General features: G+C 42.6%; 1 protein-coding gene across 1 annotated transcript in view; it reads right to left on the bottom strand.

Annotated features, from left to right (window-relative positions):
* The window catches only part of LOC121576449 (rab GTPase-activating protein 1-like), a 193,104-nt gene extending 166,118 nt beyond the window's left edge, over window positions 1-26,986 (bottom strand). Inside the window, exons 1-7 of the mRNA XM_041889596.1 lie at window positions 26,910-26,986; window positions 9,827-10,039; window positions 9,291-9,480; window positions 5,639-5,843; window positions 4,647-4,821; window positions 3,432-3,592; window positions 3,161-3,271 (exon numbers count right to left, since the gene is read on the bottom strand). Coding sequence (XP_041745530.1) covers window positions 3,161-3,271; window positions 3,432-3,592; window positions 4,647-4,821; window positions 5,639-5,843; window positions 9,291-9,480; window positions 9,827-9,964 — 980 coding nt within the window. The 5' untranslated portion in view covers window positions 9,965-10,039; window positions 26,910-26,986. The remainder of the gene's footprint in view (window positions 1-3,160; window positions 3,272-3,431; window positions 3,593-4,646; window positions 4,822-5,638; window positions 5,844-9,290; window positions 9,481-9,826; window positions 10,040-26,909) is intronic.
* Between the last annotated feature and the right edge of the window lie 631 nt (window positions 26,987-27,617).

Raw genomic sequence — 27,617 nt, 5'->3', positions numbered from 1 at the left:
CCTATTGGTAGATGGGTAAAAATAAAAAAAGCAGACATTGAATATCCCTTTGAGCATGGTGAAGCTATTAGTTAGAACAGTGGTCACCAACCTTTTCTGAGTCAAGATCACTTTCGCAGTCAAAAAGCAAGCAGAGATCTACAGCTCCAATTTTTTGTATTAAACATTTTTTTTTTACATGAACCTAATAAAAACAGTTCTGTAGGAATGATGTTTGGCTCTATGCCTGGCCTGCCAATATTGTTATTCTCATACTATACTATATTTTAAAACTCGAGCTTTGTTAACAAAATAGAACAGTTGGTGTAGCACTTGCGAGTCACTGCGGAAAATCAATTGAAATAATTCGTTTTTTTATTTTATTTTACTAGACTGGTACCTGCATCTGATGGTCATTGTGCTTTCAAGACAACTTGAAATCATGATGTCAGTGATCTTCAGATCGGAAAGTCGGAGCTCTTGAAAGATGCAGAGTTTCCGGATTTTTTTTTTTGGGAGTGCCCAGTTGTCTTGAACGCACTGAAGTAGGAAAATTCATAGTTCCCAGTTGTTTTGAACACGGCATTAGTCTCAGCGAAGGCCTTCGGTTAGACTGACCAGAGAGGGGGTGGGGGGGACACACAGTCTTCCACCGGATGGCAAAACTGGAGTAGCACCTCATCTGCCTCATGCACAAATTCATGTTCCTATGACCAGAAAATGTGAAATAGACATGACGAGCTGCTAATAATAATAATAATAAAAATGCAGGGCTAGCGATACATTTGGCTACTCATTCATTGCAGCTGCAGCGTAAGTGGAAGTGCAGAGAAACGCGTTTTATGTTTTGTAATCGTGTTGAATAAAAACGATTTTCTATGGGGTAGAGATCTGGAGACTGGCTAGGCCACTCCAGGACCTTGAAATGCTTCTTACGAAGCCACTCCTTCGTTGCCCGGGCGGTGTGTTTGGGATCATTGTCATGCTGAAAGACCCAGCCACGTTTCATCTTCAATGCCCTTGCTGATGGAAGGAGGTTTTCACTCAAAATCTCACGATACATGGCCCCATTCATTCTTTCCTTTACACGGATCAGTCGTCCTGGTCCCTTTGCAGAAAAACAGCCCCAAAGCATGATGTTTCCACCCCCATGCTTCACAGTAGGTATGGTGTTCTTTGGATGCAACTCAGCATTCTTTGTCCTCCAAACACGACGAGTTGAGTTTTTACCAAAAAGTTCTATTTTGGTTTCATCTGACCATATGACATTCTCCCAATCCTCTTCTGGATCATCCAAATGCACTCTAGCAAACTTCAGACGGGCCTGGACATGTACTGGCTTAAGCAGGGGGAGACATCTGGCACTGCAGGATTTGAGTCCCTGCTGGCGTAGTGTGTTACTGATGGTAGGCTTTGTTACTTTGGTCGCAGCTCTCTGCAGGTCATTCACTAGGTCCCCCCGTGTGGTTCTGGGATTTTTGCTCACCGTTCTTGTGATCATTTTGACCCCACGGGGTGAGATCTTGCGTGGAGCCCCAGATCGAGGGAGATTATCAGTGGTCTTGTATGTCTTCCATTTCCTAATAATTGCTCCCACAGTTGATTTCTTCAAACCAAGCTGCTTACCTATTGCAGATTCAATCTTCCCAGCCTGGTGCAGGTCTACAATTTTGTTTCTGGTGTCCTTTGACAGCTCTTTGGTCTTGGCCATAGTGTCCATAGCAACACCCACCCGTAGTCTGCGCTCCAGCGGGTATATCTCACTGGTCATCCCCAAAGCCAACACCTCCTTTGGCCGCAATTCCTTCCAGTTCTCTGCTGCCAATGACTGGAACAAATTGCAAAAATCTCTGAAGCTGGAGACACTTATCTCCCTCACTAACTTTAAGCATCAGTTGTCAGAGCACCTTACCGATCACTGCACCTGTACACAGCCCATCTGAAATTAGCCCGCCCAACTACCTCATCCCTATATTGTTATTTATTTTGCTCATTTGTACCCCAGTATCTCTATTTGCACATCATCTCTTGCACATCTATCATTCCAGTGTTAATACTAATTGTAATTATTTTGCACTATAGCCTATTTTATTGCCTTACCTCCATAACTTGCTAAATTTGCACACTGTATATTATATGTATTTCTGTTGTATTTTTGACTTTGTTTTGTTTTACCCCATATGTAACTCTGTGTTGTTGTTTTTATCGCACTGCTTTGCTTTATCTTGGCCAGGTCGCAGTTGTAAATGAGAACTTGTTCTCAACTGGTTTACCTGGTTAAATAAAAGGTGAAATAAAAAATAAAAAATAAAAAAAATAGTGGAGTTTGGAGTGTGACTGTTTGAGGTTGTGGACAGGTGTCTTTTATACTGATAACAAGTTCAAACAGGTGCCATTAATACAGGTAACGAGTGGAGGACAGAGGAGCCTCTTAAAGAAGAAGTTACAGGTCTGTGAGAGCCAGAAATCTTGCTTGTTTGTAGGTGACCAAATACTTATTTTCCACCATAATTTGCAAATAAATTCATAAAAAATCCTACAATGTGATTTTCTGGATTTTTTTTTCTCAATTTGTCTGTCATAGTTGACGTGTATCTATGATGAAAATTACAGGCCTCTCTCATTTTTTTAAGTGGGAGAACTTGCACAATTGGTGGCTGACTAAATAAATTTTTTCCCCACTGTATCTCCCGGTCCGCCGGAGTTTGTCTTTTCAGACAACTTCAATGGTTCAAAATGGGAACACTTTTCTTACCACGTGCGCAGGGCTTCTGAATCAAGTGTACTTACTGCCAACAGAGAGAAAACATTCTTTATTTTTAAAGGGAGCGCAAGCCTTTATCGTTGGCTGTTCTACAGAAATGTTTGGTGATCGACTAGGAATGCCTTGAAGATCGACCAGTCGATCACGATAGACCTGTTGGCGACCACTGCACTAGAAGGACTCTGGTTGCAAAACATATTTAGAGTCTATTGTATTATATCTAGGCATTACTGTGTTTCATTATGTCAAGCTTTCCCTCTTGCATTTACCTGTATGACCCAGATGGGTTGCTCTTGTGTGTGGTTGTGCCTTTAACAACACCGTACTACAGTATAAACAGTATAGGACAGTGGTTCTGACCCGTGTATGCAGCTCACAAGCCCTTACAGAAGGATAAAGTGCGCAGCAGACCCTCACCTCTCAATGCCCAGCTCTTTGTTGCTCATCTGCTGGACCATAACCACCACCTTCTTCTGAACGCCCTGCCGCAGCTTGAAGAAGAACTTATCGCGGTCCTTGGGAACCGGGCTGATGAGAGGAGAATGGGGGAGAGGAAGACAGCCAGACAGATAGACAGTTGTTGGCTTAAAGGTATGTTAAACTGTGTGTGTGTGTGTGTATGTGACTGATTTAACCCCATAGCATGCATAAGTGTGTGTGCGCGCTCATGCAGTGGCTACATGCTGACCTGTAATTGCCCTTGCTGTCATCCTCTTTGACCTCCAGTGAGACGGTGAAAGTGAAAAGGTCACTGTCGGGGGAGAGCGGCAGGTCCGAGTCTCTCTCGTCAGGGTTTGGCTTGGAGGAGCGCCGGAACGCTGTGGAGAAACTGTACAGGATCCGACTCACCTGGAGTGGAATGTGGAAGAGAGAGAATATAATAGTATGATGAATGGATTTTGCTGTGGGGACAATCAAGTTTAAATTCAATTAAATGTAATATTACTTTATAGGGCGGCAGGTAGCCTGGCGGGTAGGAGCGTTGGGGCAGTAACCGAAAGGTTGCTGGATCGAATCCCAGAGCTGACAAGGTAAAAATCTGAGCAAGGCAGTTAACCCACTGTTTCCCGGGCGCCGATGACGTGGATGTCGATTAATGCAGCCCCCCGCACCTCTCTGATTCAGAGGGGTTGGGTTAAATGTGGAAGACACATTTCATCTGTTAGAATGGAAATGTGTATTTTACCTTGATAGGGCGCCCTCTCCTGGTTTCTTCCAGTATAGTGAAGGCAAGTGCCCACAGAGTCTATACACATTTACTCTTTATTGCACACAGGTACCAATAACAGTAGAATATAAATTATTTTAAATCGGTTAGCCGCCGAAAACACATTTGACCAGTCATGCTTATCGGTCTATAGGTTAATTTGCATAATTACGTGGAACTAAATTTGCAAGTGTGTATTTTCGTTAATAGTCATGCATCTTATTTATCACACAGCATACAGAAGCTAGTTTGAGGAGTGGAATAGCCTACCGCCTGTCAGTGCGAGAGCAGCTCCTCAAAAATCTGGTACTGGAGTGAAACACGTGCTTTTATAAGCCCAGTCATTGCGCAACATTAGGTGTGCTGTTTAGAACTGTGTTTTCCCGCTAATTACATTTTGGCAAATGTTTGAAAATGACATTTTATCAGCTGCTTTATTACAGCAGTTGCATGTTCATTAATAGGTTATAGCCTTTTGACTAAGACAATAGGCTTGCTATTGCTGCATGTTTTCATTCAGCTCTTAATGAAAAATGTCTGTTTCTTGAATGAATGCATAGTATTTTCTGTTGGTCACATCATTTTACTGTTTGGGGAAAAAAGGTTAAAGGTTGGTTAGTCGGCAGCAAAATTGACCTAAATTTGCATCCCTAAAAAGAATAGAATAGAACCGAGTACAATAGAACAGTCACTCACAGCTTCCTTGATATGGCAAGAGAAGACGTGGATCTGGAAGTCCTCTGAGCTGCGGTAGCTTTCGGTGAAGGAGAAGCAGTCACTCTCGATGGAGCCCTCTCGACCCCGGGCGCAGAACAGCACCTTGTAGATGGGGAAGGAGGCGATCTCCGTGCCCGACGCCTGGTCCACAATCCTGAGGAAGGAGAGAGGACAGGAGTTCAAGAGATAAGCAATTGCAACTATTATTGAAGGGGATCGGGGCTAGGGGTTCCTTAAGTAGGCCCACTCACCTTATACAAACGTATGTTAATTAATGTTTTGATGTCAACTTTTTCATACAATCCAACAGCATGCTCCGTTAATTCCCACTGTTGTAATCTGTCACATTATTTCCCACAAATGCAATGAGAAAGGGATTTCATAACACCTTGGTTCATTATATCATTTCCTTTTTTCTGTAAAACTCAAATGGTTAGGTGCAGAGAAATATCTATTACTTTACACATTAAACGTTTATTTTCTTATTTCGTGTGGTGATCTTTCGCATTCCATAATTCCCACGATCGGCTAGAAGATTGTTATGGCTTCGTTTCTATATTCATCAAACCAGAGTGCAGGTGCTTACAAATACACTGCCAAAGAAGGGTGTACTCAATCTTTCAACCTTTGTTTAGATGAAAACCATTTCTGGATGCAGATGCAATATAAATGACGCCCATTTCAGACGTGTAAGAGTTTAGCCTACTTGTTGCATAGTCATACACACAGAAGCAAGTACATGTTGCAATTATATTGAAGGCTGTAGTTTAGGTCTATGTAATTACAGGAGGCATTCCCCAGACATGACATGCACACAGATCACACATACACACACAGCAGTGCATTGGTGCAGTATATTGGTGTGTATATGACTGACCTGACACACGTTGGGCACAAAGGGTGGCACAGACAGAGATGCCACTCTCTACTTACATAGTGACCACATACTCAAAATTCCTATATGGACTGACCTGACGCAGCCCCCGGATACATTAGGCACATGGAGGGTGACAGGGATGGCACTCTCTGCCCACAGTATGGTCATGGCTCTCTGGGCCTCGGGCTCACTGCGTGGGGCCTTCACCCACGTACAGCCCAGGTAGGACAGCTTACTGAACTGAACACTGTCCTCCTCCTGGACCGGTGGACTGCCTGCTGCCGGACACACTGACGCCTCTGAGGGGGACAGACAGACAATAGGTCAAAGGTCACATTGTTTAGAACGTTAGGGCAGACAATGGTAGCTCTGTGGAATAAATGGGTTGTCTAATCCTGGATAATCCTCAGTAAAAATGGTACCTGAACCGAAATTAAATTTACAAAATCACAAAAAGTCATTTGAAGCTACTATGATTTAGCCTTTGATGATTCTAACAGTAATTTCATGCAAAGTTGGATGCTAAAGTAGTAAAGAAGACGTGTTAACGTGTACTAGCCTGCCTAAACTGGGGAAGACACTTGTGAAGACAGCAAGCCAGGGTCATGTCTAACCTGTACTTGCGCACTCAACAACAGGAAGTGAAATCGAGGACAGCACAGCAGCATCTGGATGTGTGCAGCTGACTTGCACAGTCATGGCCAAAACTGTTTGTGTCACACCTACACACTACTTAGAACCAGGTTGGACTGAAGAACATTTGTTGTCAAATAGATCAATGAAAGTCAATGAAGTCAGGGTAACTGTATGTATCTGTAGATAGGCCCTGGACCCAAACACAGCCTAAAATTAACACCAGCCACCTGCCAAATGCGGGTAGATTTTGGCATTGGCGGGTAAGAGGTCTATTTCCCCAGCCACGTAGATGGGTGGTCAGGGCTCTACAGTGCAAGCAATAAAAGTCAAGTATGATCACATTTATAGTCAAATAAATGCTGCAGTAGCTGTTTTCAAAGAATTTCTGCCGTTTTGTTTCATACCTGGTCAATTAAATCGCACAAAGAACTACGAATCCTACATAGCCTATGTCACCTCGCGCTGCAACACTGCCTGGCTGGGGGCTGTGCGCATGTGAAGAGCTGAGTGAAAGATTCATTTTTAGTAGCATTGCGCACAGACATAAAAGTTGGTCTAATTTACTTGAAACGAAAGTCTACTGAATTGAGACTTTGTCCTTGTGTTTCTTGGCTATTTACATTGTTTTGTTCACAAGCTAAGTTGTTTTTGTTTCTACTGCTAGGGAAGAGAAGACAACGCCTATACTAGTCAGACTCAATTGCACATGCACAAACATGACTTGTGCATGCCTGGAGTCGCTATACAACCATAACAGCCCTTAAAGGGGCAGGTGAACATTTGTCTCATCTGATACTTTGGTTAAAAGACTCAGGTCACAAAAAATAAAATTAAACAATATACCACATTACTTCTTACTAGTAATACATTGCCATACATTTTTTACATTGTAGAATAATAGTGAAGACATCAAAACTATGAAATAACACATATGGAATCATGTAGTAACCAAAGAAAGTGTTAAACAAATCAAAATATATTTTATATTTGAGATTCTTCAAATAGCCACCCTTTACCTTGATGACAGCTTTGCACACGCTTGGCATTCTCTCAACCAGCTTCATGAGGTAGTCACCTGGAATGCATTTCAATTAACAGGTGTGCCTTCTTAAAAGTTAATATGTGGAATTTCTTTCCATCTTAATGCGTTTGAGCCAATCAGTTGTGTTGTGACAAGGTAGGGGGGGGTATACAGAAGATAGCCCTATTTGGAAAAAGTCCATATTATGGCAAGAACAGCTCAGATAAGCAAAGAGAAACGACAGTCCATCATTACTTTAAGACATGAAGGTCAGTCAATACTGAACATTTCAAGATCTTTGGAAGTTTCTTCAAGTACAGTCGCAAAAACCATCAAGCGCTATGATGAAACTGGCTCTCATGAGGACCGCCACAGGAATGGAAGACCCAGAGTTACCTCTGCTGCAGAGGATAAGTTAATTAGAGTTACCAGCCTCAGAAATTGCAGCCCAAATAAATGCTTCACAGAGTTCAAGTAACAGACACATCAACATCGACTGTTCAGAGGAGACTGTGTGAATCAGGCCTTCATGGTCGAATTGCTGCAAATAAACCACTACTAAAGGACACCAATAAGAATAAGAGACCTGCTTGGGCCAAGAAACACGAGCAATTGACATTACACTGGTGGAAATTTGTCCAAATTGTAGATTTTTGGTTCCAACCGCCGTGGCTTTGTGAGACGCAGTGTGGGTCAACGGATGATCTCTGTATGTGTAATTCCCACCGTAAAGCATGGAGGAGGAGGTGTTATGGTGTGGGGGTGCTTTGCTGGTGACACTGTCTGTGATTTATTTAGAATTCAAGGCACACTTAACCAGCATGGCTACCACAGCATTCTGCAGCAATACACCATCCCATCTGGTTTGGGCTTAGTGGGACTAATTTGTTTTTCAACAGGACAATGATCCAACACACCTCCAGGCTGTGTAAGGGCTATTTTACCAAGAAGGAGAGTGATGGAGTGCTGCATCAGATGACCTGGCCTCCACAATCCCCCGACCTCAACCCAATTGAGATGGTTTGGGATGAGTCGGACAGCAGAGTGAAGGAAAAGCAGCCAACAAGTGCTCAGTATATGTGGGAACTCCTTCAAGACTGTTGAAAAATATTCCAGGTGAAGCTGGTTGAGAGAATGCCAAGAGTGTGTAAAGCTGTCATCAAGGCAAAGGGTGGCTATTTGAAGAATCTCACATCTATTTTGATTTGTTTAAAACTTTGGTTTGGTTACTACATGATTTCATATGTGTTATTTCATAGTTTTGATGTCTTCATTATTATTCTACAATGTAAAACAAATTGTAAAAATAAAGAAAAACCCTTGAATGAGTAGGTGTCCAAACTTTTGACTGGTAGTGTACATTTATTGTTTTAGAAACATTTGCTCATCTGTTCATCACTCGGGCTCCCGAGTGACGCAGTGGTCTAAGGCACTGCATCTCAGTGCTTGAGGCGTCACTACAGACCCCCTGGTTCGATTCCAGGCTGTATCACAACCGGCCGTGATTGGGAGTCCCATAGGGCGGCGCACAATTGGTCCAGCGTCATCCGGGTTTGGCCGGTGTAGGCCATCATTGTAAATAAGAATTTGTTCTTAACTGACTTGCCTAGTTAAATAATGGTAAAATATATATATATATTTTTTAAATGTGTTACGTTGGTGTCATTTTAGAAGAAAAAAAAATATTTTGGCTTGGTAAAAAATCTGAGTGGCTGGTAGATTTTTTAAATCTACCTGCCACAGTGGCTGGTGGACCAAAAAGTTAACTTTATGCCCTGTTTGGGTCAGACAGCCATGTGCGATACAGTACCAGTCAGCGTACGTTGACCGTTCCTTGTCTACATGGTCAGTACAGTACACTCTGATACAACTACTTAGGTAACAATGATATGAATGACAATGAATGTACTTCTACATTGAGGTCACTGGAACAGCCAGCAAAAGCCTTGTGTTTTCAGAGAGAACAAGACAGATATGACAATTTGTCTGATTCTGTACAATGAGATTTTCATGCGTTAACTTGAACCATCCAGTCACATCCTGAACTGATTCATTGGCCGAAGGGATTGTAACAGGTGCAGAGTAGTACCAGCAGGTGTGGAGTCCAGCGCCAGGCCTTGGGGTCGTGTCTGTGGGCCAGGGGCTGTGAAGGTCAATGGGTCCTGAAACATCTCGGTTCCCTCCTCTCCTGCTCCTCCACTCCGGTCCTCCTTCACTATGTCGTCATCCAACACCTCCTCCATGGCCCTCTCCAGCTGTTCGTTCCCATTGCAGGACATCTGAGAAAAGGAAGGGATTGAGAGGTGAAACCCTGTGTACTGGACTGGCTTTCAGAAGAGGCTCAAACAGTGGCTTTATACTAGAGTAATTGTATAGGAATAACCAATAGAGAATTGTATTTGTCATATCACAAATCGACCGCTAGCCGCTACATACTCCCTAGGCACTTGTCTAGACCTGAGGGGTGTGGATAGGTATTAGCAACATGGTAAAAGCTCCTCCCAGCACTCTGATAGGCTAGGTGGAATGTCTATCATATTGCTATCCAATCCTTTCTGATCTACAGGAGAGCCAAGGGGTTAGGGGTCAATATTTTCATAGTTGTTCAGCATTGTTGGCATCTACCTTGAGTCTGGGCTTGCCCTCGGAGCCCGAGGGGGATCCTCCGGTGGACGGCTGCACTAGCACAAACTCCTCGCTGGTGACGGTGGCCACTGATTCGGTGGAGCCGCTCACTTTGCCCAGAGAGGAGGCGTAGTCCATTGTTAGCCAGCGCTCTGCCCCCCTGTTCCCTGCCTCACAGCAAAGCCTTCTGCTCAGCCCCCTACTGCAGCAGCCCTGGATGGGACCACACACACAACATACACATGTCACTAAATTTGGATTGTCATGATAACATAGAAGCATAGGCCTATAGCCTAGGCTTAGCTTACATTGTTTACAGAGGGATATGGAGTAGGTAGAGACTGTCCATTTGTAATGTGTGTTTTCTATTTGCAAAGTAATCTCATGTCCGTGGCTACATTTGCCAGTTACCTGAACAGAAAGGTCTCATTTGAAACTGGAGAGCATAAAGCTGACAGCATAACCAAGCCTGACATTACACTGAACCTCAAAGCCCTATGTCATCTGAAATGGAGATCATCGATTCAAAGTCAAATTACGCTTAGGCCCAGCGGTTGCTGAACAGCTCAAAACTCATTGAAGTAAGCCAATCAGTTTAACAAAACAGGCCTTTGCTGTTCATTGTATTTGGAAGATATGCCAATTTGACACTTATGTATGATTCCTGTTCGAAGAGTGCATTATTTTCTGCTATTGCGAGAGATTTAGTCTAAAAATAGCTTGTGATAGTTGTTTATCCTGAGTCTCACATCTTGACAAGATCAAATCAAACGTGTCTTGGGTGGCCGAGGTTTCGTCTGAGTGTCAGTAGTGACGGCACAAGAGTCATTGCTTTGAACTGAATAAGACGCTTTGAGTGCACTCACTGATGGAGTAAAAAGCAATTTCAAGTCTGTAATAAATTGCTTTAGTCATTCCAAAAACCAGGCAGGGAAAAGCCTATATAGGGAAATGTTGAACCAAAACCTTGGATTGTAAAAATTCAAATATAGCCTGAAGCTTATCAAGACTACAAGCCTTGGTCTCATGCTGTAGTGATGACCTTAGATGGTTAGAATGAATAGCAGAGCTGTTCTCATAACTGGACAAATACAAGGACCTTCTTCCGAAGAGAAATGTACCTTGAAATTCAGCAGACACAGCGACCGTCAGGAGTTGCTAGTAGCCTGGTAGAGGCTACTTGGTTGCTTTAGTGCTAACACAAGTTTGCTAGCCAGTATCCACCTACGTTAACACTTTTGAGTGTATGGTGTTAAGAGATAGATGGGAGGGGTTGAATGGAGCTGAAGGTTGGGACAAATAACAACAAGATAACTAATGTAAAACATACTGTGTCCGTAAAATGTATATTGGTTATAGGTTAAGAACTGTTGTGAAAGAGCACAGTTTGAAAGATATGGCAAATAGAAATCAAACCGGATGGACATCAGAAATAGATGGGAGAGGTTGAGGGTACAGGAGTAAAAACAAACAAAATATAACTATTGTAAAATAGACTGTGTCCATAAAATGTATATAGTATGTATAAGCTGGAAGTAGAGGCCTAAGCGTTGTTGTTCACTAGTTTACTCCAATTAGGGGAGGGGTGGTAGGGTTGGAAAGTAATAAAAGTACAAAAATATATATACAGTTGAAGTCGGAAGTTTACATACACTTTAGCCAAATACATTTAAAATCACTTTTTCACAATGCCTGACATTTAATCCTAGTAAGAATTACCTGTTTTAGGTCAGTTAAGATCACCACTTTATTTTAAGAATTTGAAATGTCAGAATAATAGTAGAGAGAATTATTTCTTTCAGCTTTTATTTATTTCATCACATTCCCAGTGGGTCAGAAGTTTACATACACTCAATTAGTATTTGGTAGCATTGCCTTTAAATTGTTTAACTTGGGGTCAAACGTTTTGGGTAGCCTTCCACAAGCTACCCACAATACGTTGGGTGAATTTTGGCCCATTCCTCCTGACAGAGCCAGGTTTGTAGGCCTCCTTGCTCGCACACGCTTTTTCAGTTCTGCCCACACATTTTCTATAGGATTGAGGTCAGGGCTTTGTGATGACCACTCCAATACCTTGACTTTGTTGTCCTTAAGCCATTTTGCCACAACTTTGGAAGTATGCTTGGGGTCATTGTCCATTTGGAAGACCCATTTGCGACCAAGCTTTAACTTTCTGACTGATGTCTTGAGATGTTGCTTCAATATATCCACATAATTTTCCTTCCTCATGATGCCATCTATTTTGTGAAGTGCACCAGTCCCTCCTGCAGCAAAGCACCCCCACAGCATAGTGCTGCCACCCCCGTTCTTCACGGTTGGGATGGTGTTCTTCGGCTTGCATGCTCCCCCTTTTTCCTCCAAACATAACGATGGTCATTATGGCCAAACAGTTCTATTTTTGTTTCATCAGACCAGAGGACATTTCTCCAAAAAGTACGATCTTTGTCCCCATGTGCAGTTGCAAACCGTAGTCTGGCTTTATTATGGTGGTTTTGGAGCAGTGGCTTCTTCCTTGCTGAGCGGCCTTTCAGGTTAGGTCGATATAGGACTCATTTTACTGTGGATATAGATACTTTTGAACCTGTTTCCTCCAGCATCTCCAAGGTCCTTTGCTGTTGTTCTGGGATTGATTTGCACTTTTCGCACCAAAGTACGTTCATCTCTAGGAGACAGAACGCGTCTCCTTCCTGAGCGGAATGACGGCTGCGTGGTCCCATGGTGTTTATACTTGCGTACTATTGTTTGTACATATGAACGTCGTACCTTCAGGCGTTTGGAAATTGCTCCCGAGGATGAACCAGACTTGTGGAGGTCTACACATTTTTTTCTGAGGTCTTGGCTGATTTATTTTGATTGTCCCATGATGTCAAGCAAAGAGGCACTGAGTTTGAAGGTATGCCTTCAAATACATCCACAGGTGCACCTCCAATTGACTCAAATGATGTCAATTAGCCTATCAGAAGCTTCTAAAGCCATGACATCATTTTCTGGAATTTTCCAAGCTGTTTAAAGGCACAGTCAACTTAGTGTATGTAAACTTCTGACCCACTGGAATTGTGATACATTTGACTCCAACCTAAGTGAATGTAAACTTCCGACTTCAACTGTATATTTAAAGGATATGTACACTACCGGTCAAAAGTTTTAGAACACTTACTCATTCAAGGGTTTTCCTTTATTTTTAATATTTTCTACATTGTAGGATAACAGTGAAGACATCAAAACTATTAAATAACACATATGGAATCATGTAGTAACCAAAAAAAGTGTTAAACAAATCAAAATATATTTTGTATTTGAATTCTTCAAATAGCCACCCTTTGCCTTGATGACAGCTTTGCACACGCTTGGCATTCTCTACACCAGCTTCATGAGGTAGTCACCTGGAATGCATATCCATATTATGGCAAGAACAGATCAAATAAGCAAAGAGAAACGACAGTCCATCATTCCTTTAAAGACATGAAGGTCAGTCAATACGGAAAATTTATAACTTTGAAAGTTTCTTCAAGTGCAGTCGCAAGAACCATCAAGTGCTATGATGAAACTGGCTCTCATGAGGACCGCCACAGGAATGGAAGACCCAGAGTTACCTCTGCTGCAGAGGATACGTTCATTAGAGTTACCAGCCTCAGAAATTGCAGCCCACATAAATGCTTCAGAGTTCAAGTAACAGACACATCTCAACATCAACTGTTCAGAGGAGACTGTGTGAATCAGGCCTTCGTGGTCGAATTGCTGCAAATAAACCACTACTAAAGGACACCAATAAGAAGAAGAGACTTGCTTGGGCCAATGGACATTAGACCGGTGGAAATTTGTCCTGTGGTCTGATGTGTCCAAATTTGAGATTTTTGGTTCCAACCGCTGTGTCTTTGTGAGACGCGGTATGGATGAACGGATGATCTCCGCATGTACAGTGGGGAGAACAAGTATTTGATACACTGCTGATTTTGCAGGTTTTCTTACTTACAAAGCATGTAGAGGTCTGTAATTTTTATCATAGGTACACTTCAACTGTGAGAGACGGAATCTGGCTGGGCCACTCAAGGACATTCAGATACTTGTCCCGAAGCCACTCCTTTGTTGTCTTGGCTGTGTGCTTAGGGTCGTTGTCCTGTTGGAAGGTGAACCTTCGCCCCAGTCTGAGGCTCTGGAGCAGGTTTTCATCAAGGATCGCTCTGTACTTTGCTCCATTCATCTTTCCCTCGATCCTGACTAGTCTCCCAGTCCCTGCCGCTGAAAAACATCCCCACAGCACGATGCTGCCACCACCATGCTTCACCGTAGGGATGGTGCCAGGTTTCCTCCAGACGTGACGCTTGGCATTCAGGCCAAAGAGTTCAATCTTGGTTTCATCAGACCAGATAATCTTGTTTCTCAGGGTCTGAGTCCTTTAGGTGCCTTTTGGTAAACTCCAAGCGGGCTGTCATGTGCCTTTTACTGAGGAGTGGCTTCCGTCTGGAGGACAGACAATCATCTCTGCAGCACTGATGGAGTGCTGCAGAGATGGTTGTCCTTCTGGAAGGTTCTTCCATCGCCACAGAGGAACTCTGGAGCTCTGTCAGTGACCATCGGGTTCTTGGTCACCTCCCTGATCAAGGCCCTCCTCCCCGGATTGCTCAATTTGGCCGGGCAGCCAGCTCTAGGAAGAGTTTTGGTGGTTCCAAACTTCTTCCATTTAAGAATGATGGAGGCCACTGTGTTCTTGGGGACCTTCAATGCTGCAGGAATATTATGGTACCCTTCCCCAGATCTGTGCCTCGACACAATCCTGTCTCGGAGCTCTACAGACCATTTATTCGACCTCATGGCTTGGTTTTTGCATTGACATGCACTGTCAACTGTGGGACCTTATATAGACAGGTGTGTCCCTTTCCAAATAATGTCCAATCAATTGAATTTACCACAGGTGGACTCCAATCAAGTTGTAGAAACATCAAGGATGATCAATGGAAACAGGATGCACCTGCGCTCAATTTCGTGTCTCATAGCAAAGCGTCTGAATACTTATGTAAATAATAGGTATATGTTTTTTATTTGTAATAAAAAAATAAAAAATAAACAATTTCATTATGGGGTATGGTGTGTAGATTAATTAGTTTATTTTATTGAATCCATTTTAGAATAAGGCTGTAAGGTAACAAAATGTGGAAAAGGGGAAGGGGTCTGAATAATTCCCAAATGAACTGTACAACCATAAAATATAGGTTTTTCCTGTCTCCGTTTTGCGGAGCTATTGTCATCTCGGGTTGATGACATGTCAGCTTGTTTAATGACGTTTCAACATGTTATGCATTGTACAATTAGGGACCACATTAGAAGGCATTTTCCTGTCTCCGCAAGTTGTTGTCGTCTCGGATTGATGGCATCATCATAACCAAACCTTGAAGGGAGTTCTCAATAACTTCTGTGTATCCTTTGAATATGTGCTATGAAAGAAGAGCAACATCCCATTTACCCAAGGTGAGAACAGTAGCTACAGATGTAGGATCTTAATTTGATCACCCTGTTGCAGGACAACTTTCCTGCAATGCAGGAAATTTAAAACTTGTAGAGTAATTTTCACTTTGAAATTTCAGACTTGATTTTTCCTTACAACATGTATTTTTTATGTATCAACCCCTACAAAAATGTCCATAAATTATCATTCACATTTCCTGTTGCTGCAGGATTATTCTCCTGCCGTAGCAAACTGGCTGGAAGTCTTTGAGGACAATTCATTATTTTCCCCTACAGTAGGACAAAAGTCAAAGAAAGACAAGATATGCATCACTGATGACCCAGAAAGATGTGTGTCTCAAAACAAAAACTAAAGAGCACAGTTTCTCCATCCTCCATTGAATGAAACAGTTCCACAAGTTTCCACTCCATCATTACACCCCGTGTATAATGTAAGACTCATGTTAAGGGGTGGTGTTAAGGTCAAGTAGGTGGTGAGGTAGGGCTGAATGGAGGTTTGGAAGTGTCATCATCCTGGGGTTTGTGGTTGCACCTGTGGGGTCTGGGTGGAGCGTGGAGACGCTCCCAGCTGGAATCCTGTGGTCTGGTGGTTTAGGGCCCGGGAGGATTAAAATAGTCTTCCCTCCTCACAGGAAAAAAAAAACAGAAGGAAAACCACCCTGGAAAAACAGCGGCCATCTTTAATTGAGGCCCTGTCAGTAGGACTGTGGTCGGATTGAAGGGGGCTCGTCACCATTGGGGTCAGCACAGGAGATTTAGCCAATCATTCAGGGAGATCATTACAGAGGGTTGCATGTGTTGAGGAAAAGGGGGCCATTGTGGCAAGAGGTAGAAGTTGGCTACACCAAACTTCGCCATAAATCCCTTTGACCGCAATAAAAAGACGGCGTGTTGTTGATTTGTTTCAGCGTATTTTTTTAAACATCTGAGGGGCGGCCATATGAGTGAGTGATCTTCGGGCTAGGGTTATTTTTTGTACCCTCACCACCTTGCATCATCCTAATCACAGCTCTTACCTAGCTTTGTCTGATTCTAAGCTCTTTGGGCAAATTAAAAGTATTCACCAGCTCTCCAGTTACAGATCATACATCTGTAACTGGTAATCTTCAAATCATTGTATTGGTCACGTACACATATTTTGCAGATGTTATTGCAGGTGCAGCGAAATGCTTGTGTTTCTAGCACCAACAGTGCAGTAATACCTAACAATACAAAACGGATACAACAAGAAAAAAGGAATGCCAAAACATAAATATATATGATGGTGTGTATAGACATTATGGACAGTATATGAATAGAAAAGTTGTGTTCAGAATGTGCATTCCTAGATAGGCCTAGCATTAAACATTTCCTAATCTTGCTGACTCGTCCGTGTGCGGTTAACTGAACTAACTAAACTTTTTCACACACATTTACCCACACAATCATCACTGCACAGTAGTGATAAGCTATCTAGAGGGTAAAACATAGCCTACTGGTATGCTATAGGCCTGAGCTAGGGTTCCCAAATAGGCAGCCCGATTGTATTTAGCCCCCCAAGTTTAATAAAAAAAACTAATAATGTTAGACATAAGACTGTAAAATCACCAGGAAATCAGCTCAGTGATTTTAATTTACGAAACCTGTTCCCGAGTATTCCCACGCATAAATAGAGAGGCATACGTGATCATATTCCAATGTAATCAAAGCTTGAAATAAATCTGTTTTTGTCAAATACTATCTGTTTGGGATTCTTGCAGTCAATGTGCAGTGTACAAATTATTTATAACTATGTCCCCTCTAATTCTTTGGGGCACTGAGCAGATTTTTGGTCTTGTGAGTGTAAACTTGAACATTGTGAGAATTTTGTGCAACTTCAGGTGTGCGTTTACAGTGAAGACTGAGGCTGTACCCTTACAGTTTTAGACAGTAGGCTGTTGTGGCTATTTGAACATAATGTAGGCCTACCAACAAAACCAATGGAGCAAACACCATTACATTTTCACATGGAAATAGCTTTTGATTTCTATTATATAGCCTACAGTAGCCTATATGTGGTGTTCAATGCAGGCCTACATTGCATGAGACTTAAAAACGTTTTTTACATTATGAAGGGCTTGACATTCATTATATTTTACTTGGTCTGTAACACCATGGGTCAAATAGGTGACTGTAAATTGCATGATGCAAGAAACCACTTTACAAAATAAAAAAGTTATCATCATTACCATACAAAGAATTAGACAATGTAGGCTACCCCTAAGCCTATTGGCTTATTTGCATATTCAAGCCTGTCTCAAAATTCAACACTGTCCCTTTAATTAAGACATACATAAGCTTTTTACCTGACTGGCTTTTCAAAGACAACTTGAAATGTAGCCTACATGTTTTGTGCTCTTGTAGGAAGCAGTAACTCCCCATTGCTGCCCTATAATTATCTATAACTGGGCTAAATACTCGCTAACTAGCAAAGAATATCAACAAATGCGCACACGCGCGGCTCTGAACTGATCTGAAACACGCATTCACTTGCGGGTGATTGAAAGTTTGTTGCATTGAAAAGAGGCTGATATAATGTTGATCTATATAGTGCAAACCAATGGGGCGAACTCAGTGAATTTCAATCTCTTGCGTCTCTGCGCGGCATGGCATTTCATCTTCCCAGTTTAGAGGGAACATTTGTTTGGCCCCCCCAACCATCCGCTCAAAACAACAATTAAAAATCATTTTAAAAAGTGCTAAAATTAAAATTAACATAAATAAACAATCAGCCCACGGCTGAATGTAATTGGGGACCCCTGCTACAGGCTAAATATTGCACTTCAAGTCTTACATTTCGCACTACAGCGGGGACAGCAATGAGCACATCGATAAACCTTACAACAATACTGATGCAATTTAACTGACCTAACTGGTTGTGTGCAGAAGCTACCCTTTACTGTCTGCCTTACAGGAGAAACTGGCTCCTTGTACTGCCCAAATAAGACAAAAGCTCCAAACCGACCCTTTAACCAGTTATCACACCCTAGGCCAATTACACGCACAACAAACTTGGCTATTCAGAGAAAAATAACTGCCTACCCTGTACGTAATACTACAATAATAAACTGTCTAGCCAAAACCAATAGAAAAACCTGCACACATTCAAGCTTCCATCGAAAATGATTGAGCACGACCCGTCAAGGTTACTCAAGGCATCTCCTTCCAGTTGATGGGCGAATGTCTGTCTACAGCCAAGGGCTATGACATCATAGGCTAGCTGCTAGGTTACAGCAACATTCCTGCCTCTGGGAAATAAGTCTGCGGTGGGGTACACACAGGTCCATTACTGATGCATGGCTTGACACAAGCTTTGACTAAGCCCGCATCCTCTAGTCCAGTGTTTCCCCAACTCCGGTCCTCCAGTACATATTGTTGTTGTGGCCTCCCCGGACAAACTCACCTGATGATTATTTGACAAGTAGGATCAGGTGTGCTTGTCCAGGGCCACAACAACAATATGTACTGTTGGGGGTTCTGGAGGACTGGAATTGAAAAAACACTGCTCTAATCTACCACACATGGTGAGAAACTGAGAAAACACAGAATGAAAGGCAAACGGTAGAAAAACTCAGTAAGCATTTGGGCCCTGCATATACAGTGAGGGAAAAAAGTATTTGATCCCCTGCTGATTTTGTACGTTTGCCCACTGACAAAGAAATGATCAGTCTATAATTGTAATGGTAGGTTCATTTGAATAGTGAGAGACAGAATAACAACAACAAAATCCAGAAGAACGCATGTCAAACATTTTATAAATTGATTTGCATTTTAATGAGGGAAATAAGTATTTGACCCCCTCTCAATCAGAAAGATTTCTGGCTCCCAGGTGTCTTTGATACAGGTAACGAGCTGAGATTAGGAGCACACTCTTAAAGGGAGTGCTCCTAATCTCAGCTTGTTACCTGTATAAAAGACACCTGTCCACAGAAGCAATCAATCAGACTCCAAACTCTCCACCATGGCCAAGACCAAAGAGCTCTCCAAGGATGTCAGGGACAAGATTGTAGACCTACACAAGGCTGGAATGGGCTACAAGACCATCGCCAAGCAGCTTGGTGAGAAGGTGACAACAGTTGGTGCGATTATTCGCAAATGGAAGAAACACAAAAGAACTGTCAATCTCCCTCGGCCTGGGGCTCCATGCAAGATCTCACCTCGTGGAGTTGCAATGATCATGTGAACGGTGAGGAATCAGCCCAGAACTACACAGGAGGATCTTGTCAATGATCTCAAGGCAGCTGGGACCATAGTCACCAAGAAAACAATTGGTAACACACTACGCCGTGAAGGACTGAAATCTTGCAGCGCCCGCAAGGTCCCCCTGCTCAAGAAAGCACATATACAGGCCCGTCTGAAGTTTGCCAATGAACATCTGAATGATTCAGAGGAGAACTGGGTGAAAGTGTTGTGGTCAGATGAGACCAAAATCGAGCTCTTTGGCATCAACTCAACTCGCTGTGTTTGGAGGAGGAAGAGGAATGCTGCCTATGACCCCAAGAACACCATCCCCACTGTCAAACATGGAAGTGGAAACATTATGCTTTGGAGGTGTTTTTCTGCTAAGGGGACAGGACAACTTCACCGCATCAAAGGGACGATGGACGGGGCCATGTACTGTCAAATCTTGGGTGAGAACCTCCTTCCCTCAGCCAGGGCATTGAAAATGGGTCGTGGATGGGTATTCCAGCATGACAATGACCCAAAACACACGGCCCAGGCAACAAAGGAGTGGCTCAAGAAGAAGCACATTAAGGTCCTGGAGTGGCCTAGCCAGTCTCCAGACCTTAATCCCATAGAAAATCTGTGGAGGGAGCTGAAGGTTCGAGTTGCCAAACGTCAGCCTCGAAACCTTAATGACTTGGAGAAGATCTGCTAAGAGTGGGACAAAATCCCTCCTGAGATGTGTGCAAACCTGGTGGCCAACTACAAGAAACATCTGACCTCTGTGATTGCCAACAAGGGTTTTGCCACCAAGTACTAAGTCATGTTTTGCAGAGGGGTCAAATACTTATTTCCATCATTAAAATGCAAATCAATTGATAACATTTTTGACATGCGTTTATCTGGATTTTTTGTTGTTATTCTGTCTCTCACTGTTCAAATAAACCTACCATTAAACTTATAGACTGATCATGTCTTTGTCAGTGGGCAAACGTACAAAATCAGCAGTGGATCAAATACTTTTTTCCCCCTCACTGTAGATTTTTTCTCTCTGAGCAATTCTGAAAATGTTGTGCCTCCAATGAATAGTGAACACTACTTTTACTTGGCTAAAAGACAAACAGCATAATACTAGGCCCACGTCCTAACAAACAGCATAATACTAGGCCCACGTACTAACAAGCAGCATAATACTAGGCCCACGTACTGACAAACAGCATAATACGAGGCCCACGTACTAACAAACAGCATAATACTAGGCCCACGTCCTAACAAACAGCATAATACTAGGCCCACGTCCTAACAAACAGCATAATACTAGGCCCACGTCCTAACAAACAGCATAATACTAGGCCCACGTACTAACAAACAGCATAATACTAGGCCCACGTACTGACAAACAGCATAATACGAGGCCCACGTACTAACAAACAGCATAATCCTAGGCCCACGTACTGACAAACAGCATAATACTAGGCCCACGTACTAACAAACAGCATAATACTAGGCCCACGTACTAACAAACAGCATAATACTAGGCCCACGTCCTAACAAACAGCACAATACTAGGCCCACGTACTAACAAACAGCATAATACTAGGCCCACGTACTGACAAACAGCATAATACTAGGCCCACGTACTAACAAACAGCATAATACTAGGCCCACGTACTGACAAACAGCATAATACGAGGCCCACGTACTAACAAACAGCATAATCCTAGGCCCACGTACTGACAAACAGCATAATACGAGGCCCACGTACTGACAAACAGCATAATCCTAGGCCCACGTACTAACAAACAGCATAATACTAGGCCCACGTACTAACAAGCAGCATAATACTAGGCCCACGTACTAACAAACAGCATAATACTAGGCCCACGTACTAACAAACAGCATAATACTAGGCCCACGTAGTAACAAACAGCATAATACTAGGCCCACGTAGTAACAAACAGCATAATACTAGGCCCACGTACTAACAAACAGCATAATACTAGGCCCACGTACTAACAAACAGCATAATACCAGGCCCATGTACTAATAAACAGCATAATACTAGGCCCATGTACTAATAAACAGCATAACACTAGGCCCATGTACTAATAAACAGCATAATACTAGGCCCATGTACTAATAAACAGCATAATACTAGGCCCATGTACTAAAACACAGCATAATACTTAGCCCATGTACAAATAAACAGCATAATACTAAGCCCATGTACTAATAAACAGCATAATACTAGGGTGCCATATTTTGCTTAAGTTTTAGGCTAGGTTACGTCATGTTGAGATGCCCCAACTAATTAGTCTGTTTAGCTGGTTTGCACAACAATGTTCAGTCTGTCTGCTCATGACTCTATACCAGGGGTGTCAAACGTACGGCCCGCGGGCCGGATCAGGCCCGCAAACGGGTTTAATCCGGCCCGCGAGATTATTAAAAAATAATAATAATAATAATAAAAAAAAATGTTAAGTATAAAAATGCGCTGCAATTTTTCAATAAAATAAACTGCTGTTCCAATTGCGTCCACTGGATGGCGCAATATCAATTGTGTTAAGCAAGCAAACTGTTTATACCGGGGCAGAGCAAGTAGGTCAAGCACGTGCAGCCAATGAGCTACTTTGTTTTGCCCGCGATATTTATTACGGCTTCTACTTTTAACATTATGTGCTTTGGCACCCTCATTGCACCAATATGTCTCTGTCAAAAAAGAGAAAAGTGGACGCAGAGTGCAGAGTGTTCCAAGAAAAATGGTCATCCTATTTAATCACGGAATTGAATGGGAAAGCTGTATGTTTGGTGTGTTCAGAGCATGTTGCAGTGCTGAAAGAATATAACCTTCGTCGCCACTATGTGAGTCTTCATGCCGACAAATATGACAACTTTCAAGGACAGCGGAGATGAGAGAAGGTGAATGAACTGTTGGCGGGTCTGAAGAAACAGCAGTCTGTGTTTACTCACAGCCGAGACATCAGTGACGCTGCAGTGAAAGCTAGCTACCTCATTGCTAATGAAATCGCAGTGGCTTCAAAACCATTTAGTGAGGGTGAATTTGTAAAAACATGCATGATGAAGGCAGCGGAGATTGTGTGCCCTGAAAAGCGGCAGGCTTTTGCAAATATCAGCCTGACAAGAAACACAGTTGCAGACAGGATTTCCGATCTTTCAGTGGATTTGGACAGCCAGTTGAAGCAAAAAGTAAAGTCATTTATTGCGTTTTCGGTTGCAATTGATGAAAGCACGGACATTACAGATGTTGCACAACTGGCCATTTTTTCATCCGCGGAGTTGATGACACATTGACCGTCACCGAGGAGTTCGTGGAGTTGGTGCCGGTGACAGATACAACGACAGCAGCTGATATTTTTACCGCACTCGTCGGCGCGCTGGACAGGGTCGGAGTGGACTGGTCCCGCGCTGTCAGCCTGGCTACAGATGGTGCGCCCTCAATGATCGGGAAAAAAGCAGGCGTTGTGACAAAGTTCAGAGAGAAAGTGCAATCTGCAAATGGAGGACGTGATTTTTTGACTTTTCACTGTATTTTGCACCAGGAGGCTTTGTGTTGCAAGTCATTAAAGATGGATAACATCATGAAGGTGGTCATCCAAACTGTTAATTTCATCCGATCCAGAAGCCTGAATCACCGTCAGTTTGACAGCCTTCTCAGAGAAAAAGACCACATCTATGGCCTGCCATACCACACTGAGGTAAGATGGTTAAGCCGAGGTGCTGTGCTGAGGCGTTTCTTTGATTTACGAGAAGAAATTGAACAGTTCATGGAAGAAAAGGGCAAACCAGTGTTAGAATTTCATTCCGCAGAATGGATGCCGGACCTTGCATTTATGGTGGATGTTACAGAGCACCTGAATAACTTGAACAAACAGCTGCAAGGGCGCAACAAAGTTGTCACGCAGTTTTATGACAGCATACGTTCTTTCAAGTTGAAGCTGTCATTGTGGGAGACGCAACTTGCCGGTGGTGATGCAGCTCACTTCCCCTGTCTGAAAAATGTGTGCGCGACCCAACATGTGGCAGACATGAAGCGGTTCAAAGATCAAATAACTGGACTGTTACGGGAGTTTGAGCAACGCTTTCAGATTTATGTTTATATGTTTTTATGTTGATGTGCTATTGTTTTTAATTGATTTGATTTTATTTGTATATTTAACCTATTCTTGACTCTGTGGTTCTTGCACTTGTTTGGGGAACAGGATTTCATTATTTTTATCTACATTTCTGCCTGAGAAATGACACCCTGATATAGTTCTGTGATCTGTGAAACAGTTCTGTTAATCACTGAGGCATTGTGTGTTTGTGTGTTCTTTTTCTTTAGAATTTTCAAATAAACTTGACGTGTTTTATGATTAATAGTGATGTTGTGCTTGTACTATTTTGGACACACTGTCCTCAGGCTCAAGCTTTATGTTGTATGTTGATCGTATTAAAACAAAGAAAACAATCTGAAGTTGTTGTTTTTAAGTTATATATACCATGATTTTTCCGGTCCGGCCCACTTGGGAATAGATTTTCCTCCATGTGGCCCCTGAGCTAAAATGAGTTTGACACCCCTGCTCTATACCATATAATACAGTATTCCTTGACCCAAGTTAGGTTATTCAAGACAAAACAATGAGTTGTATGTCTCTGTGTGTGTGTGTGTGTGTGTGTGTGTGTGTGTGTGTGTGTCTCTGAGTGTGTGTGTCACACACACTTTGCAATTGTGGTCAACACTTAAAATGCAAATAGGGCTGGGCGATATTTATAAAAATTGTATTTAACCTTTATTTAACTAGGCAAGGCAGTTAAGAACAAATTCTTATTTACAATGACGGCCTACCCCGGCCAAACCCTAACCCGGACGACACTGAGCCAATTGTGAGCCACCCCACGGGACTCCCAATCACAGCCGGTTGTGATACAGCCTGGTATCGAACCAGGGTCTGTAGTGCCTCTAGCAATGAGATGCAGTGCTTTAAACCGCTGCGCCACTCGGGAGCCCTATATCACAACATTTTTCACAGAATGACAGCATTTGACTGTATTTTATGTTTTTGAATAATAAAAGTTCTAAAATATGCTTTATGAGTAGTGCGTGACCCTAAGGTGGCAACACAAATTCTAAGTGATTTCAATGGGGCTTTCTCCATTCTGATTGTTTTATACTGTTCAATCCAACTAAAAATAATTTTCAGCACTCATCACAGCAAGGTTGTCACAAACATCTTGTTGCATCTGACCATGTAGACAGAGTGAACTGCAAATGCTTGTGACTCCGTGATCAATCAACAACTGCTCTCCTTGAGTGACAGGGGGTGAGGGAAGCGGCATGCCATAGGAGGGGGGAGAGAGACGACTCAAATAGCAAAACAGAGTAAAAAAAATAAAAAAATAAAAACTACCGTTACCCGCAGGGGAGTGGCGTATCACATTTAACAAACATTGAAATACCAGTGTAGAAGCCTAGAAGGTCAAGTAAAAACCCAAACCGCCCTGTGCATTAATACCAGTATAAAGTCAAATATGCCGCCCAGCCCAAAACGCAAACACATCGGGTGCTGCATTAGGGAAAGGGGAGACCTATTCAATTGCACAACTGAATGCATTCAACCGAAATGAGTCTTCCGCATTTAACCCAACCCCTCTGAATCAGTGTGGCTCCATTAGTGCGAATCTACAGTACATTCGCTGCACGTGGCTTCACTACAGTAAACAACTCCACTACTGTATCTTTTCCTCTGGTATAAGGTCATTGTAAAACTTCACCAGGTTGTGAAATAAGGTAGTTTGCACTACCGGAGTCTGGGTGCTGAGGTAAGCTGGGTTTCTCAACTCGACGTTATGTACATCTCGGTGGAGTTGGGTTGCGAGGACTGTGGGATGAGTGTACCTCCGACTACATCGAGTCGCTGTCAGTCGAAACGAGGAAACAGTTGGTGGTTGTATTTGACGAAATGTGTATTTAAAAGTATGGATTTCAGCAAACAGAGAAAGGCACGCAGCTAGAGGCCAAACATAGGTACACGGCCAGGGTTTAAGAACTTACATTTTTACAAGTATCAACTGACAGCGACTCAATATAGTCAGAGGTTCAGTCCGCCCACAGTCGCCTCCGTTCAACTCCATTGATGTGATGTATATTGTGGAGTTGAGAAAAACACAGCTAGGTGCTGAGGGTGTTGCATATCTCTGGATTGTATGTTCTCATAAAGGTCCTAAACTACAGACCTTTTTTGCAGGTTATAGTGCATTTAGATACCATCGACGTATAGAAATGGATCCTGCAAGTGAATTCTTTTGAAACTAAGTATAGATAGGTGCGGTCACAATACAAACCTTTTAGCATACAATATGTCAACATCCGGTGTCCAGTTTGTTCATTTCACACTAGCCCTGATTGTCCAGGGTCAATTTCCCACTAACTTCTTATGAGCATGATACTATCATACCTTGAATCAGTGATATGCCTACGGTAACTGCAAGCCTCACCAGTGTCATGTGAATGGATAATACATTCCAACTGAATTGAAGCAACTGAAAAGCAAGTTGCTGGTTAACTAGTCAATCAATGGTTATGTGCTGGTCAGGTTCTGCTCTTTCTCCACCTCTACAATCCCCTCGCAAACAGTGTTTACACAAACTATGTAGCTGGACAAGCGAACTACTGTTACAACATAGGAAATGTATTATTTGTAGTTAGCAGAGTTTACTCCGTGTAGCTCAGTTGGTAGAGCATGGCGCTTGCAACGCCAGGGTTGTGGGTTCGTTTCCCACCGGGGGCCAGTATGAAGAAAAACAAATGTATGCATTCACTAACTAAGTCGCTCTGGATAAGAGCGTCTGCTAAATGACTAAAATGTAAAAAAATGTACTCAACGGATCTAAAATAGAGTTACCTTGTTAAGTTACCTCGATTACAATGGTAGTTATGAAAAACGGTAACGTACCCTACCAATTACAAAGGAAGGAAACTAACGTTAGTTAGCTAGCTAGCGAGCCTCTCAAAGCTGGCAGATACTTCATAGTATAGAAGTACATGACAAAATGGTAAGCTAGCGAGCGAGGTTGACGTCGAAATGATGTATTTGGGCGAAAATGACACAATTATTGAACACCGTTAAACTATCATAAAACGGGAATGTAAAACCAGAAATGTCACAACACACGTACTGGGCAATAGGAAGTGCCTAAAAGGCCATCTGTGCTAGCCATGCTAATGCTAGTGTGGGTAACACTAACTAGCCTGTTAGCTAGGAGTCAAAACAGTTCACCCACCAGATAGATGTAAGTGGTGCAAGCTCACGAGAAATAGTCAGAACAAAGTCGCATAATAACCAAAATAAAATGTAAGAAATAATATCATATTGTCCTTTTCGTCACACGAAATTGTCGAAGCTGAATGTCTTCTGAATGTAAATAGCTAACAACTTACTTGTTTAGAGTAAACGTCTCTGGTGTAATATCTAACGTTAGCTGTCAAATTGCGGCAAGCCCACCGGTTCGTGCACGTTCACCGCGCAGTCACCCTTGTTTTGTCAGAGAGGAAGAGGTAAAGAGAGAGGCCCAACTCTGCGAAATATGTCTCCCTCCAGCAGGTGGCGTTTTTTCGATCCATTTTTTCTATGGAGGTCAATGAGTGTCGAATTTGGTCAATTAAAAAATGTATGGCTTATTTCCTACGTGAGGTTTATTTGATTGAATTGAAGTCCGGTATGCTTAGCTTGTTACGAGTGTACTGATATAAGTAGGACACGTGACATCCCCGCAATTTTGAGAAAACAAACTTTATATCGGAGTTGTCTTGAGATGGCTATGCATTCTCATGTCATGAGGGTAGTAGCATAGCATCTATCAATTGAATACAGGCGGTTTTGACGTCAACAACCCTCATCGAATATTCAAGAAAGTAAAATAAATAATTAGATGTATCCACCAATCCAAATAAATTATAGGCGGGAGCTAGACAGCCGGCTGTGCCGCTTTGTGGACAATGACAAGGGCGGAGAGACAAGTATATTGTCAATGTATCCATAATCATTGGTTTGATTCAATGTTGTAAACCCTGGATTGCTGATGCTATGTATTGGCCATTGAGAGGCTTTGAAGCCACCGGTCGGCCAATTCTACAGTATTTCAATTA

Source organism: Coregonus clupeaformis, chromosome 11 (genome assembly GCF_020615455.1).
Source record: "Coregonus clupeaformis isolate EN_2021a chromosome 11, ASM2061545v1, whole genome shotgun sequence".
NCBI classification, from domain to species: domain Eukaryota; kingdom Metazoa; phylum Chordata; class Actinopteri; order Salmoniformes; family Salmonidae; genus Coregonus; species Coregonus clupeaformis.
Note: the sequence above shows the minus strand (reverse complement) of the source record. Positions and strands in the feature narration are given on the sequence as shown.